Source organism: Amyelois transitella, chromosome 12 (genome assembly GCF_032362555.1).
Source record: "Amyelois transitella isolate CPQ chromosome 12, ilAmyTran1.1, whole genome shotgun sequence".
NCBI lineage: Eukaryota > Metazoa > Arthropoda > Insecta > Lepidoptera > Pyralidae > Amyelois > Amyelois transitella.
Window position 1 is genome coordinate 5,704,351 of NC_083515.1, and position 15,061 is coordinate 5,719,411.

At 35.3% G+C, this 15,061-nt stretch overlaps 1 protein-coding gene across 1 annotated transcript; it reads right to left on the bottom strand.

Annotated features, from left to right (window-relative positions):
* Positions 1 to 478: 478 nt before the first annotated feature.
* On the bottom strand, positions 479 to 12,681 carry LOC106142464 (sodium-dependent nutrient amino acid transporter 1). Its single transcript, XM_060946937.1, has 14 exons — positions 12,524 to 12,681; positions 12,308 to 12,430; positions 10,649 to 10,907; positions 9,905 to 10,127; positions 9,563 to 9,606; positions 9,201 to 9,348; positions 8,006 to 8,084; positions 6,150 to 6,253; positions 4,973 to 5,165; positions 4,260 to 4,436; positions 2,677 to 2,776; positions 2,027 to 2,203; positions 1,699 to 1,793; positions 479 to 909 (listed from the first exon to the last, which is right to left on the bottom strand). Exons 1-14 carry the CDS (start codon positions 12,524 to 12,526, stop codon positions 736 to 738), a joined length of 1,899 nt encoding a protein of 632 aa, XP_060802920.1. The 5' UTR covers positions 12,527 to 12,681; the 3' UTR covers positions 479 to 735.
* Positions 12,682 to 15,061: the final 2,380 nt, after the last annotated feature.

The window sequence follows — 15,061 nt, forward strand, 5'->3', positions numbered from 1 at the left end:
TATATCTTCAAGCCAATGATAGGTCATATAACATACTAATAATTCTAAGAGATTTTCTTCAGTGTTAGTCCTTTAGACCACATAAGGAACCTACTTACGTACATGCTAAAATTCTAGAACCAGCGGTTTGTGCTATGAGTTGATTTGTCTGTCACAGTGTCTTTTAAAATTATTCTAAGATCACAGATGTGTAATAATCCTTTTTTATATTAGATACATACTAGCTGTTACTCGAGGTTTTCTCACTGACCGGCAGTACAAATTAGTAGCGAGCGTCATGTTTTTGCGTCAATAGCGCAAGTAGACGCTTTAAGTTAATTTATACATGTTTATTTTTCCTTTTGATAGAAATAAAATGATTTCTCGAGCTATATACACTCTCCAGTCCATCGATTATTCTTACACAAATCATGCAAGACAAACAGACACTTTTCTGTTTATAGTATTACTATGGATAAGTATTGAATAAAAGACCGTACAAAAACAATGTTACATTTATTGAGTAAGAACTTACAAAAAATATACATATACTTTTCAGTGAACTTTTCTCTGAAACAAGCTTATTAAAAATCGGTCTTCGTTCTCACACCTTCGTGTAGGTAACTACTAAACAAATTATTTTTTAAAGTCCTATTTCTTAAGGAAATTGTCTCAATCCTTATTAGACAAATACAAAATTAAAACAATAAATAGAATCTAAAGACACATTGTGATAAGAATAAGTATAGTAGAGTTTTACGATTTCCAACGGTAGCCTCCGATTAGAGAGAGTCCGATGTGGTGGAACCAATTCTTTCGCTTTATTTCCCTGTCGTATTTCGCATTCCGTCGGAAGATCAGCCATTCTTCCCGTAATGTCTCATCGCTGGGACCGTAATCATCTTTCTTTCTAAACGCTGTTTTCACAGTCTGAAAAAGAATCATGTAGAGTGGTAGCGTAGGTGAAGTTAGCATTAAGTATATATTAAGTGAAATAAAGAATAATAAAAGAGTAAGAGCAAATACTAAGGTAAAATAATCGTAAATTACTTGGAAAACTACCAAAAGAAATGTAGATAAAGTGCGTATTCTTCTTGACTACAATTTCAGACAAGTGAAGTTTCATTATTGAAATTGACATCTATACGCCACAAGTTACAACTACCAATCACGCAACGCTATGAGTCTAAATCAACGAAAAGTATAAATCGCGCAAGCAAAGATTTCACAGATTGGAGCATATATATGCAACCTCCTAAACAACATCATTGGAACCGCGGTTCCTCAGGCATAATACCTAGCTTGGCGGAAGATCTTCTCTTTGGTGCCGGTCGAGCCGAATCGTCGCTCTCGCTACACTATCTACTATTACTACTTATTTGAATATATAGTAGTTATAGTTAGTGAGCTAGTGGGAAAGAACGGATCATTAAGGACGGTGGAATTTAGTCAAGTGGAGAACGGGCTTTGAATGTAACTACATTCGGTCCAACTGAGTAAAGTTTACTCAGTTTTGTCTGTATTAAGGGTTCCATAGTACAGTACCGGCTGCATTATGTGAAAGTTTCCTTAAAATTAAATTTATTTGTATTTTATGCACCCATAAACCCAGCTTTCTTTATTTCTATTGAGATTGTAGGTGATCATCGAGCCAACCAATGACATCTACAAACGTTCCTGTAGGAATTTTAATAAAGGTTTCATTGTTGAAGTTATTACCTCAGTACAACTATTAGATCTGTATTTCACTAGAGCCACAATTATAAATATAGGAATCAACGCCATTCCCACGTATTGTAGTAAATCGCCAGCAACTGAAACAAAGAACGTCAATATAATGAAACTATTTCATTTGATGTTTTCTTTTATTTAAGTATATTGTTGTGTACGTATACGCCAAGTCCCGTCAGCCACGTTTGTAGCTAAACATGCAGTTACCAAAGGCACCGCAGGAAAGCGTCTGGGCGCACAATCATAATGGCAGGATCAGATACGTCATAAGAACTTGAACACTCAACACCCGTCATCTGCGTAAGAAATGACTTACTATATGCTACTTGGGGATACTCGTAGTCACCGTAGAGAAGCGTGGTGGTAGTGATCATGGCGTACATGAACACGACGATCATGATGGCCGGCGTAACGATGGACCAGCAGATACGCCAGTAGAACGATGTCTTGATGCCCAACATAAATTCTATATCAAGACACAGGTTCTCCAATCCTGAAATTTTTAATAATTTTGGTTTATATAATAAGGGAACGGTATAAAGACATTACTAACAATCAAAGGTCGTTCTTTTGCTTACATAGCAAGCTAATACCTGCTAAAAATTACTAAAACATACATTATACAAATCACGCCCCTTTCCCGGAGGGTAGGTAGAGACTACATTTTTTTCACTTGCCACAATACCTGCATACTTCTTTCATCTCATTCACAAAACAAATAAAAATTGGAGCTTAATTTAGTAGGTAGGTAGGTATTTCGTTATAATAGGTAATTTGTGACAAATCCGTGAATAAGAATAGAAAGAATTCATCAGCTACTTATATATACGTCATACAGAAATCGGTTCTGTAGTTTCGGTCTCATCAAAGCGGGTCAAACAGGCGAGCAGCACTTAAGCCCATGTTTTCAAGTAGTTTGTATGTGTAATTAAATGACTAGTAGATATCATAGAGTAAATAACAAACCATAGATCCAGAATACGCCGATAGTCTCAACTATAGCCGCAAACAATCGCATAAATGTTCCACCGTAGTGATCTACCAACTCCAGGATGTATTGGCCGCCCTGAAATATTTTGTTATTTTATTATTATGCTTGGAAAACCTCAAAAAGGAACTATAATTTTGTAAGTATACATTGCAGACATATCGAGATAAAGATATTGTTTTTTCATGCTTATTACGGCCTCTATGGCGCAGCGGTGGTACGCTTGTCTGTGACACCGGAGGTCCCGGGTTCGAATCCCGGCCAGGGCATGAGAAAAGAACTTTTTCTGATTGGCCTGGGTCTTGGTTGTTTATCTATATCATAAATAAATACGGGACGAATTACACTGAGTGAGTTAGCCTCGAAGTAAATTCGAGACTTGTGTTACGGGATCAATACAAGTCTCGAACTTACTTCGAGGCTAACTCAATCAGTGTAATTTGTTCCGTATTTATATTTATTTATTTATTTCATATAATATATAGTACTAGCTTTTGCTCGCGACTTCGTCCACGTAAATTTCGAGTTGAATCTTGATCATACAGTCAGATACAGACAGACAGACAAAAAATGTAAAAAAAATCTCTATCCATTTCAGTCAAAAGTATTAAATGTACAGACAAACTATTTTTACCGTTTTATTATATGTAGTATTTTGATTTTCAGTTTTTTTAAATAAAATACTCAAAAAACACAAAAAAATATATATTTAATAAAAAAAAAAAGTTTTGTTGTCGAACTTGGACCGCCAACTTCAGTCTCACGCGCCAACCACTGGGCCACCGAGGCCGTTGTAGTGGTGTCGAAATTAAAGTAGACTACATACATACATATGGTCACGTCTATATCCCTTGCGGGGTAGACAGAGCCAACAGGCTTGAAAAGACTGAATGGCCACGTTCAGCTATTTGGCTTAATAATAGAATACATACATACATATGGTCACGACTATATCCCTTGCGGGGTAGACAGAGCCAACAGTTTTAAAAAGACTGAATGGCCACGTTCAGCTTTTAAGCCTAATAATAAAATTGAGATTCAAATAGTGATGGGTAGCTCGCCCATCGCCTTAAAAGAATCCCAAGCTTGTAAGCCTACAGCCTACCCCTTAGTCGCCTTTAACAACATCCATGGGAAAGAGATGGTCCTATTCTTTTTTTGTATTGGTGCCGGTACTAAAGTAGACTAACAAACCAAAAATCTTTTTACGTGAGAACTACGCATGTTATGTGCGGCAAAACCAGAATATTATCAAACTGATTTTCACTTATATTTATATCTTATAGGTATTATGCTGTCGTACAATGATTAATGACTTTGAATTTTAAATTTCGTAACTTATTTGCAGGCAAACTCATGCCTTGAGTTCATTCAAATGTCGATAACTTTTTTTTAGTGAACCGATTTTGATGAAACAAACTTTAAATGTTATTCAGTTAACTTTAAATGTTATTAAGTTTAAAACAAAGCAATTGGTGAAAGTTTCAAGTAAATCGGTTCAGTACTTTCGGAGATAATCGTGATCATACGGTAGGTGTTCTGTATGCCTTTAGTAACTCACAGGAGTGACATAGACCAGTCCAACGAGGAATCCAACAGTGCATGCTAAACTCGACATGTAGATAGTGCGAACGTTAGGGAAGGCGTCCAGCAGGATAGTGTTCACGGTGGAGAGCAGGGCCACCCCCGACCCTACGCCCAGCACACCCATCATAAGGAAGAACAGGACTGAGAACAGCTGAAACAACGTAAGGCGAATTTGAGTGAGACTTTGTATAAAACTCTTGGGTTATTGAGTGTCTGATTGACTTGAAATTTGGTATGTAGGTTGGTTATGTAGTCCAAGGGTGCACTAAGACTGATTCCCGAAATTCCCAGAAGAACGGGATTTTTCGCTATACGCGGGCGGAGCCGTGGTCATCCTTTAGTGGTGGTCATCCTATATATCGTGATTAAAGGCAACTGCATATGTAACAAGCCTGTAGGTAGAGGCTGGGTGCTCTTTGCGGAGGTTAGACGGGAGCCGCAGCACATCGTCACGTCAGGGAATAAAATTTGATTTTCCAAGCAAACTCGTTTATGGAAATTGTCTATAATACTTAATTGTTTTCAATGTATATATAGGTACTAGTATTAAGTATTCGTACAATTCGCGGGTACTCTCGACCTGACCGTATTCGATTCGATCACGGTACGTTCGTACGGTGATTATTCCGATTTATAGAAATTATTTATTTGTAAAAATACAGACGACACATGTTTGTCGATGAATACCTGAGGTACAAATGGTGACTGAGCGATGGCATCAGGATAAGAGATGAAGGCGAGGCTGGAGCCACCGGCGCCGATCACGTTCCTGATATCTTCCTCGTTAAGCTGGTGCGCCAAGTTGCCCATGATGCCGAATATCGTTATTCCCGATATGAGACTTGTGAACGTATCCAATGTTGTCACAATCATTGAATCTCTGGAAAGGAAACGAAGCTTTTTTGTTTGTTGTTTATTTAATTTTCTTTAATATGTACATACTTACGTATTTGCAACATAAAATCACATCTCCTTTCCGGAGGGGTAGGCAGTACAGTTCATGTTTTCACTTGCCAAAATCCCTAAAAACTTCTTTTACTTTATCCAGATTCATTTTCTTCTAAATACTTAATGTAAATAAAAATTGAAATAAGTTACACTTGGTAGGTAGCAAAAAGAAGTTGATTAAGATGTTTCTGTGACATGGTTGTCGTAGAAGTGAAAACTATCTACCTATATACTAATTATTAGTTACTCGCTCTTGGTAAACAAATCAATTGATTCAGATGATTCAGATTTTTTTTGTGCATACTTACCTATATTGCAAATACTATGTTTTGGCTGGCAAATTAATACCAAGTATATTTATATTAGTTTAAATCCTTATGGGTACCCTAAATTTAACCGAAAATAAAAAAATACCGTGAGAAAGGACACTAATATCAAATAGATAATTATGTTGTCCCTGATTTTATTATAATTTTTGCGATAGGATAGAAATTTTATCACGGAAATTATTATGTTCTTATCTTGTTATCTTTATTAATATTATTAAAGTCCTTTTTATCTATAATATTCAGAATAACTTACATATATTATGTTTTAATTCTTAAGGTTACAGTGTGAACATTTTATGTATATTTTTCTCTTACAAATTCTCTTATAAAATACCAGTAGCATTTTCATTACTTGGGTCAAGATTACGCGTATGCTGTGTACACTTAAGTTTTACGATCAGGAGTACTATTTTTGCTAGAACAACATTTCAAAAATATTTTGCCACTGTAATCGCACATCGTTTGCTTCGGTTCTTTTTCCTATAACTACGAGTAAAAGTAGAAAGTACCGTCTTACTTATTCTAAGCGGTTACAAAACACCTACAGCACAGCGCAATAGCACTTACAGTGAAATCGCCTAGCTTACCTGTAAACATTTTGCCGGAACCCATTGTAGGAGGAAAACATAACGAGCGCGCCCGAGCATACGGACAACGAGAAGAATACTTGTGTGACAGCAGAGTACCAAACCTGCAAGTGACAGGAACTTTTTAGTAAGAAAGCAGACTAAATAATTCTGTGATGTAGGTCACGAAGCGAATTTCTGTCAGGGTTCTGCAATATTTGCAGGGGAACATAATCCATGTTGGATCATGTTAGCATCGGATGACTATCAATTTAATGTTTATATAACTCAAAAAGAGTCTTGGTGTCTGGTCATGGAAGCATTTGATTGAATCTGTGATATATGTTTATATATCACAGATTCAATCAAATAATATTCTTCAAGGACGAGTGTTAGTTCTTAATATTCAGGATAACATTACGTAAAAGTAGAAGGTCACTAGTTACGCATAATTTTAGATTTAGAGACGGCGATGAGATTGATCTACATAATTAATTACCACTAATATTGTGCCAAATTTTATCATTTTAATCCAAAACCGCGATAGATTTTATCGAGAAGTGAATGATATTGCATTTTTCCAATAAAAAATTCCTTATAACTTACCTACCTATAGGTACACAATGCAGTGTTAACATAAAAAAAGGTTTTAAGCAAAAATCCATGCCATGTTCCAGGTTCATCACGAGACCCTGGTTAACATTTTTATCCAATTTACACATGCATTCAAAATGTTTGTTCAGTTAGTTAGAGCCGAGTAGTACTTCAAATAACATCGGGACAGGTGGAAAAAACAAATTACCTGTAAAACAGAACGCATTCTATCCGCACGCGTTATGATCGTTAATAAAGTTTGAGACCAATAATTACTCTCGTTGGCCAACTATATTACAATGGATCTGAATAGTCTAGCTGTCTCAACCTTCTAGATTGTGTTCTAATAGTTACAATTTACATCTTACATTTAGCCCAATCTCCTCTCCTCTGGGACCGTGGGGCCCATCAGCTTTTCCGACAATTGTCGAAAAAGCTGATTGCGGTATCACGTGACCGGAGGGCTGGAAATTATCTGGCTCAGAATTAGCATTGTCATTCAAATTGGCCATGCTTCCAGCCTTCTGGGCACACTGCCGCATGTTGACGCTATGCCGGGACTGTACAATTTGTAAATTATATTGCAGTTTGTAATCATCTTTTATTTTCTTTCTTTTTTATAAGTAGTTTTAGCTTTAGTTTTAATTTGAGTTCATTTTAATTATTATTTATTGACAATAAATTATATAGAATCTAGACTATATTACAATATTTAGTGCGGTGTGGTTCCAGGCACTAATGAACACTTCATATAATTCCCATGGATGTTGTAAAAGGTGGCTAAGATGATTTTTGTAGGCGATAGGCTGGCAACCTGTCGCTATTTGAACCTCAATGCCATTACTCAGCCATGCAGCTGAACGTGGCCTTTGCTCTGTCTAGGGATACCTATAGACGTGATGATATGTATGTAGATAGATAAAAACTTTTGCTTGAATCAACTGGACACATACACAAATAAGAAATGAGAATATTAACATTAGAATAAAACACAACACACAAACACAACAATATGGAAAAACATGTAAGTACAGATAACAATAACAACATGTGCCGCAGTGATACAAAATGGCGATAACTCAGCGATCTCATTGCTCAAGGAGCAAATACTGATTTTTAGTTATCATCAGGATTAAATATTTATACATGACACCGCTAGAGTCCAGCAAAATCCAAAACGTTGGATAATATACCCGTGAGATACAAGATTAATGCAGATTTACCATTCCCAAGTTTCCAGGTATATTACAATAGAATCAGAAAAGTTACAATTAGCAACTTACATTAACTTCTAAAATTTTGTTCCATTCTGGAGTCAAGAAAAACAAAATCCCCTTGCCAGCTCCCTCTAATGTAACGGCCCTGTAAGATAAAGAGCTTTGATAATAAACAGAAATAATATGACAAACTTTTCTTGTTTTTCCGATTTGTAGGTATGTTATAACCGAAATAATTTAAAACAAGTATACTTAAAATGCAACACTACTCAAAATGATTTATGATCATGCAGCTTCTCAGAAGAAATATATCATCTATAAAATTCATCTCAGGAATAAAATTACACAGATCTAGGATTTTACTAGTGTTGCAACAGAACTCTGCTTCCGCTTCTGCATCTGCAGAAGTTCCGCATGTTTTTTCAGTTCCGTTTCTGCTTCTGGTTCCGCAAACTAATAACAGAACTCGAAACGGATGCGGGGCGAGAGCGGTGAGGTGGGGTGCGACATGACGGCGGCGTGGCGGGGGCCCGCGCGTCGACGAAACTTTCGTTCCATTTATCTTCAAAACCACTAGTCCGATTTTAATGCGGTTTTCAGTGATGGGTTTGGATTAAATTGCTACATATTGTTAGATAGGTTTTACGTCAATAATTCATCAGGGGGCGCTTTAGTAGACATTTCTTTATGAAACCAATTTCATCGTTTAGAGTAGATAGGTTGGTACATTTAAACCATTATGTCGTGGGTATTTCAAAATTTTTAATTTTGTTACTTGTACTACTACAAATTTAATAAAAAACATTTAAAAATACAAAATTGTGCTTTTTCTTTATAGTATTAACGCTTCCGTTTCCGCTTCCGTTTCCGCTTCCGCTTCCGTTAAGATTTACTTTTGACATCTGATTCCGTTTCTGCTTCCGTAATGCCAGTTCCGTTGCATCACTAGATTTTACTAGCTCGCCTTAGTAAATTTAAACTCAAAAATATTTATTGCTTATCTGTGTAGATATGTGGATGGAAATGTTATATATAGTAACAACAGTTGTCCCGTTCAGGCATGCAATATTTTCAACTTTTTTAATACCAACACGTAATGTCTTCATCTTATAAAAGATTATCTTCATCATATATCTACATCTTAAGAAAGTTATACAGACAATCATCAATTTTATTGTATCTTCTTGTAATTGTTATTTATGATATACTTAGGCCGAACTTATTACACATACTAGGTTAGGTATATATTATGCTTACTAACCTAATTAACAAAATAATGAGCACTACGTAAGGGAAGAGAGCTAGGAAATAAGCAGCTTTTCCAGAACTTTTGACTCCACGCGCAACGATGAAGAAAATTATAAGCCAAGAAGCCAATAAGCACAAAGTGAGGTCCCATATAGGTGCACCTGGAAACATTAATTAGATAATATAGAAATGATAGGTACATTAAAAACTGTGGTAAACACGTTTGTTCTACAACATATTATTTGCATGAAACCAAATTATTTTCAATAGTGCTGATGAAACATCACTTAAGATCATGTTGCCAATAAATAATTGAATGTAGATTAAGTTATTTCTACAATTCAAAATTGTGAGATGTAAGGAGGAAAAGTTTACCAATTCCGTCGTGTATGCCGTCTGATTGACGAAGCACCGTTTGCCTGAAAATAAAAGCAGAAATAGTGACTTCAATATTATTATTAGTATCAATCTTGATATCAAGCTAAGATAATGAATTCAATGTACATATTATGTGTATGTGGGATGTCGTTATCTAAATACTTAATTAGGTTTCTAATGTGGCAACAAATTTATCTTATAGGACAAACCTAAAGCAAAACTTAAAAGTATTTTTTGGGTTTAAGAGAATCGATCAAAATATATTGTGGTGGGACATCAATCGTGGTCTTAATATATAAATTTGGTTACAACTTTTAAGAAAAATTACAAAAGACTAACGTGAAATACAGTTCCGCGCTTTTGACGAACGTTTCATTGCTGTCTGAATCAGCTGACTCTCCCGAAGGCACGCAATTGAACTCTGCGATCCATTCTTCTTTACATACAGACCATGGCAGTGTGGCGTTGAAACTCATCGCAAAGTAGTATAAGCAAAGAGCGATGATAGATACGTAGTAGGATAATATATAAACTGCACCTAGCGCTTGCGCGTAGCCCGTTCCTGAAAATACACTCATATATGTTATCGTTAAACAAAACGATAGAAAATAAATAACAATCAATACATATAATAAAACAGTAAAATTTTTGTCTGTACATTGGGTATATTTAAAAAAAATAACTTATTATGATGAAAAAGAAATAGTAATCGAGCATGAATTTTAAAAAAGGTCTGTCTGTTTGTATGTTGTTTGTACACGCTAGTCTCCAGAACTACTGAACGGATTTGAATAAAACTTTTTTGTTGTATAGGTCTTATGCCTGGTCAATATATAGGGTATAATTTATTTTGGAATCTGGAACAGCTGATTTCGAACCATAACTACTCAGCTTAACTATAGGAAATATCGAAAAGACGTCTTAACAATTGTTGTTTAGCCGTATGAGCATTGTAAGATATCATCAAAGATCGGAAACACCTGATGCAGAACCATTATAGAGTTATAGAATAACACGCAAACGGAGTTGCGGCCAACAGCTAGTATATTAATAAAACGATTATAATAATGTATTGTTATTTACCTTTCATAGCGGGTGATAACTTCCAGATCCTTACGCAGTTACTGCTACTAAATTGTCCTAATACTGTTTCGAGGTAATACATGGGTTTGCCTATGACTAGAAGGACGATGATGTAAGGAATGAGGAAGGCCCCGCCACCATTCTGGTAGGCGATGAACGGGAATCGCCAGACGTTGCCGAGCCCCACCGACGTGGCGATGCACGACATGAGGAATTCCCATTGGTTGTCCCATTTTGGCCGTTCGGCTCGTTTGTCATTCTGAAACGTGGAAACTTCTGAAAGGTTTGTGTTTAAGAGATCATTGTTCAAAATTGTTTTGAATTATAGAAGCTCCAAGTATATAAGAATTAGATGAAATGAAAAAGATAGATAAGTAAATATCTAGTTTATTTTATTTTACCACAGAGACTTTACATGATCACCGAATCAGCAAATGTCTACTGTAAGAGTTTGATTGTTCTGTCTTCGTCCATTAAAAGTTATAACAGTGTGTTTTAAGCTTTTATTTAACTTTTAATGTTCATAAAAACCAATGTAAATGTAGCGGGAGCGATGTTTCGGCTCGGCCGCCACCAAAGGGAGGACTTACCCGCCAGGCCAGATAATGTGCCTGGGGAACCGCGGCTCCAACGATGTAGAGCCGGAGGTTGTATTTATGCTCCAATTCGTGAAATCTTTGCTTGTGGATTTAGACCTTTCGCTGTTTTTGACTGATAGCGTCACGTGATTTTGTTTTTGCGACTTGTACCGTAGAGAGATTTTAACAATAATTTTTTATATTAACCTAAGTATACCTACCTACATTTTAAGATATTTTACCGAAATTATAATTATTATAAATTTAAAACCTATATAATGAAAACTACCGAAGTTCCCGTATGCCACAAACATGTATATCTATTGTACAAAGATAGGTAGGTATGTTTAGCAATTTAGATAACAAATTCTTTGTTACCTATATTACCAATAGTTATCCTTATCTTAGTTTGTACCAATTTTAATACTTTATTTTATCTAACCCAGTAATGTGTACTAATAGGTATCTAAAATGTTAGTAAATAACTTGCCTACATTATAGTGTAATAAGTTAGTGTGGCGAAGATACCCGGCAATGCAGATTCACATAATTTAGTTAAATAGTTCTTTACGAAAGATAAACTGTACATGACTTGGTCAACTGAAGTCAAGATGCACACTTGAACTCAATATATACGGATGATATTAAAGACACCGGAATAATATAAGACTAGATGATATCAAATTCGAAATTGTTCATGTAAATATCGCCTGTTACTGCTAAATTCCATATTGTTAGTTGTCAAGGTTACCTCTCGTCAGCCTAAACCGATCGGGAAAGTACCTACATTACAATAGAGACATGGAGAAAGACAAAATTTGTAGACATATTAATAACGCTCATTTAAAATGTTAATAAGGGTTCTATTGAAATTTGCATACGCCACATTTCATTTTTACATCGCTGATAGTTATTGCACTTTTTCTCTTTAAGTAGGTATCCTCATTGAAACAAAAATAACTCTAGGATTGATGAAACAAGCACAGTCCGACGTTAGCTTTTATTTTTCGATATATTTATTAATTTACACTGATGTATTCCAAATTATTATTTTTACCTTAAAAAATAAAACATGTTTTACCTTGTTTTTACTTGGTGTCGTCAAAGAAGGATCTACTTTGTTTGGAGGTGGATCTAAACCCTTTTCGGGCGAGGGGTCAAAGCCTGGGTTCTCACCATTTTCAAAGTTCACTGCGTTTTGTTCCTAAATAAAACAATAAATCATTATTATCACGTTGTTTTTCACGTTTATATCGAACTAAGAACTGAGATATTTAGGTTATAAAATGATTATTACCATGTATACTTTTATTGGTCACTAGGTAATTGAGTCTACAAAAAAACCTAGTGTTGCGCGGTGTTATGCTCTGCATACAAAAGAGTAAGGAACTTATAAAAATCAACTGACTTTATTTATTGTTCGGCATAAAAATATATCTCGTGATAATTGGATTGATAATAACGATATCTTGTATAATTAACACGTGGTAGATTATGATAATCGACTTTTGTCAGTAGGTGTGATCCAAGATCCAAAAATCGTATAAACTATGTCATTTTATAAAAGCTAAATTTAGAGGATTGTAAGTGTAAAGATTTATCATCTATTGTTTCTTTAAGTATAACAGTACTTAAAGTAATCGCATAACAAAAGTTTAAAATTAAAACTAAAGCGTTGTATACTTAGTTTTGATTAGTCCAACAGATTCGTATTTGGTTTTCACAAGTCAGCTAAAAAAATCATGCCAGGGTTCCGTATTTTTTTTTGCTATAAATTTTATTACAACTATCATTACAGACTAAATCTAATTTGTTAGGATTGGGAATAAATTAATAAAAATATTGGTTCTAGTTAACAAATTGTTTGATAACATATAAGCAGGCGATGAGCATATTACGGAAAATTTTAGTCGCGCAACATATTGTTTTATTAAAATAATCATTTTCCTAAACGTCACGCTGTAAACGTGCAATGTTATCTATTGGTAGTTGTTATGCTAGCATTCGGTGCATAATTCTTAAAATTTGTAAACAATGAATTAATCATCAATCAATCGATACTAGTAAAAAAAACAGGACCGGTTTTTATAATTTAGACACAGGGATAGACAAAATCTTAAGTAAGAGAAAGCAAAGCCTTGTCCAAAAGCTATGTAACTAACTATATTTTTTTTCAGTAATTAAGGTGATGGAAATCCGAAGCTACTTAAGTGAAGGGACCTGAAATTTAGCATGCAAGATTAATGGAAGTATAGGAGACTCACTGAAAGAGGATATACTTACTTACGAGCAAATGTGACGATGAACTGTAACGAGATTCATTATTCCAAGCAGACAGATTTTTTTACCAACAGAAATTTTGACTGAGAGTTGATTCATTAAAGTTAATTAAGTTTGCTTTTCATTTAAGTATAATATAACATACATACATACCTATATATAACCACGTCTATATCTCTCGCGGGGTAGACACAGCCTTAAAAAGACTAATAGTCTTAAAAAGACTAATAGGCCACGTTCAGATGGTTGGCCTAATGATAAAATTGAGATTCAAATAGTGACAGGTTGCTAGCCTGTCGTCTAAAAGAAGAATCTAAAGTTTATAAACCTATCACTTAGTCGCCTTTTACGAAAGAGATTAAAAAATATATAATTTTTCCTTTTGGTGCCGAGAAACACACGATATAGTATAATAGGTATTATTTATATGGGAGTCTCAAGGTAGGTGTAGTTTTGAGAAGGAACACCTATGTATCTTTGTCAAGTTAGATAATGATTATATATATTTATTTTTTATATGTATAAGTAATGTCGCCCTCATTCATTCATTTTAACCAAAGGACGGATTTTGTTGCAGTTTTCACTCTTACTTAGACGATTTATCACCGAATGTTTATATAAAACATCCTTCAAAGAAGACTTTGCAAGGTAGGGTCAGGTCTTTTTTATACTACTCTGTCAAGAAAGTAGCAGGAAAAGATCAATAATACACAAACTGTTTGTTATTCATCCAAATTTATTTTATCACCTTCAAAATATGCTCCTTTTGAAACGATACACTTACGCCAACGAATAATCCAATCATCAAAACATTTTTTAAACGCTGTTTCCGGAATTGAGGTCAGTTCTCGCCGCGAATTCTCTTTTATGTCTTCTACCGATTGAAAACGGGTGCCACGAAGTGGTAATTTGAGTTTAGGAAAAAGAAAAAAGTCGGCTGGAGCCATATCTGGTGAATATGGTGGCTGCTCGATGGTATTTGTTGAGTGTTTGGTTAAAAATTCGTTCACAATGATGGCCTTGTGCGAAGGTGCATTATCATGGTGCAAAATCCAAGAATTTTCTTTCCACAAATCTGGCCTTTTTCGTCGGATTTGCTCTCTTAAACGCCGCATAACACTCAAATAATATTCCTTATTTACCGTTTGACCTTCCGGCAAGAATTCCGAGTGCACAACACCGCGATAGTCAAAGAAAACAGTCAACATGACTTTGACTTTTGAACGACTTTGGCGTGGTTTTTTCGGTTTCGGTTCAGTTGGAAGGCGCCACTCCGAAGCTTGTTGACTAGTTTGCATGTCAAACTCGTAAACCCACGTCTCGTCACCAGTAACAATGCGTTTCATGAATGTTGGGTCGGAATTGACTCGTTCTAGCATGTCCTCAGCGACTCTCATGCGATTGAGTTTTTGAAAAAAATTCAGGTCTTTTGGGACTAGCCGAGCGGCAACATGTTTCATACCCAAATTATTAGTTAAAATGGTACGGATCGACTCGTGAGATACAGAAAGTTCGGTGGCTATCTCTCTCAAAGTTGAATGAGGATTTTCAGTCA

Excerpts from the sequence above, each read along its gene's own strand:
- LOC106142464 (XM_060946937.1), bottom strand. Across the intron at positions 4,437-4,972 it reads AGTCACCATTTGTACCTCAG|CTGTTCTCAGTCCTGTTCTT; the intron begins GTATTCATCGAC and ends ACGTTGTTTCAG. Across the intron at positions 910-1,698 it reads GATCTAATAGTTGTACTGAG|ACTGTGAAAACAGCGTTTAG; the intron begins GTAATAACTTCA and ends ATTCTTTTTCAG.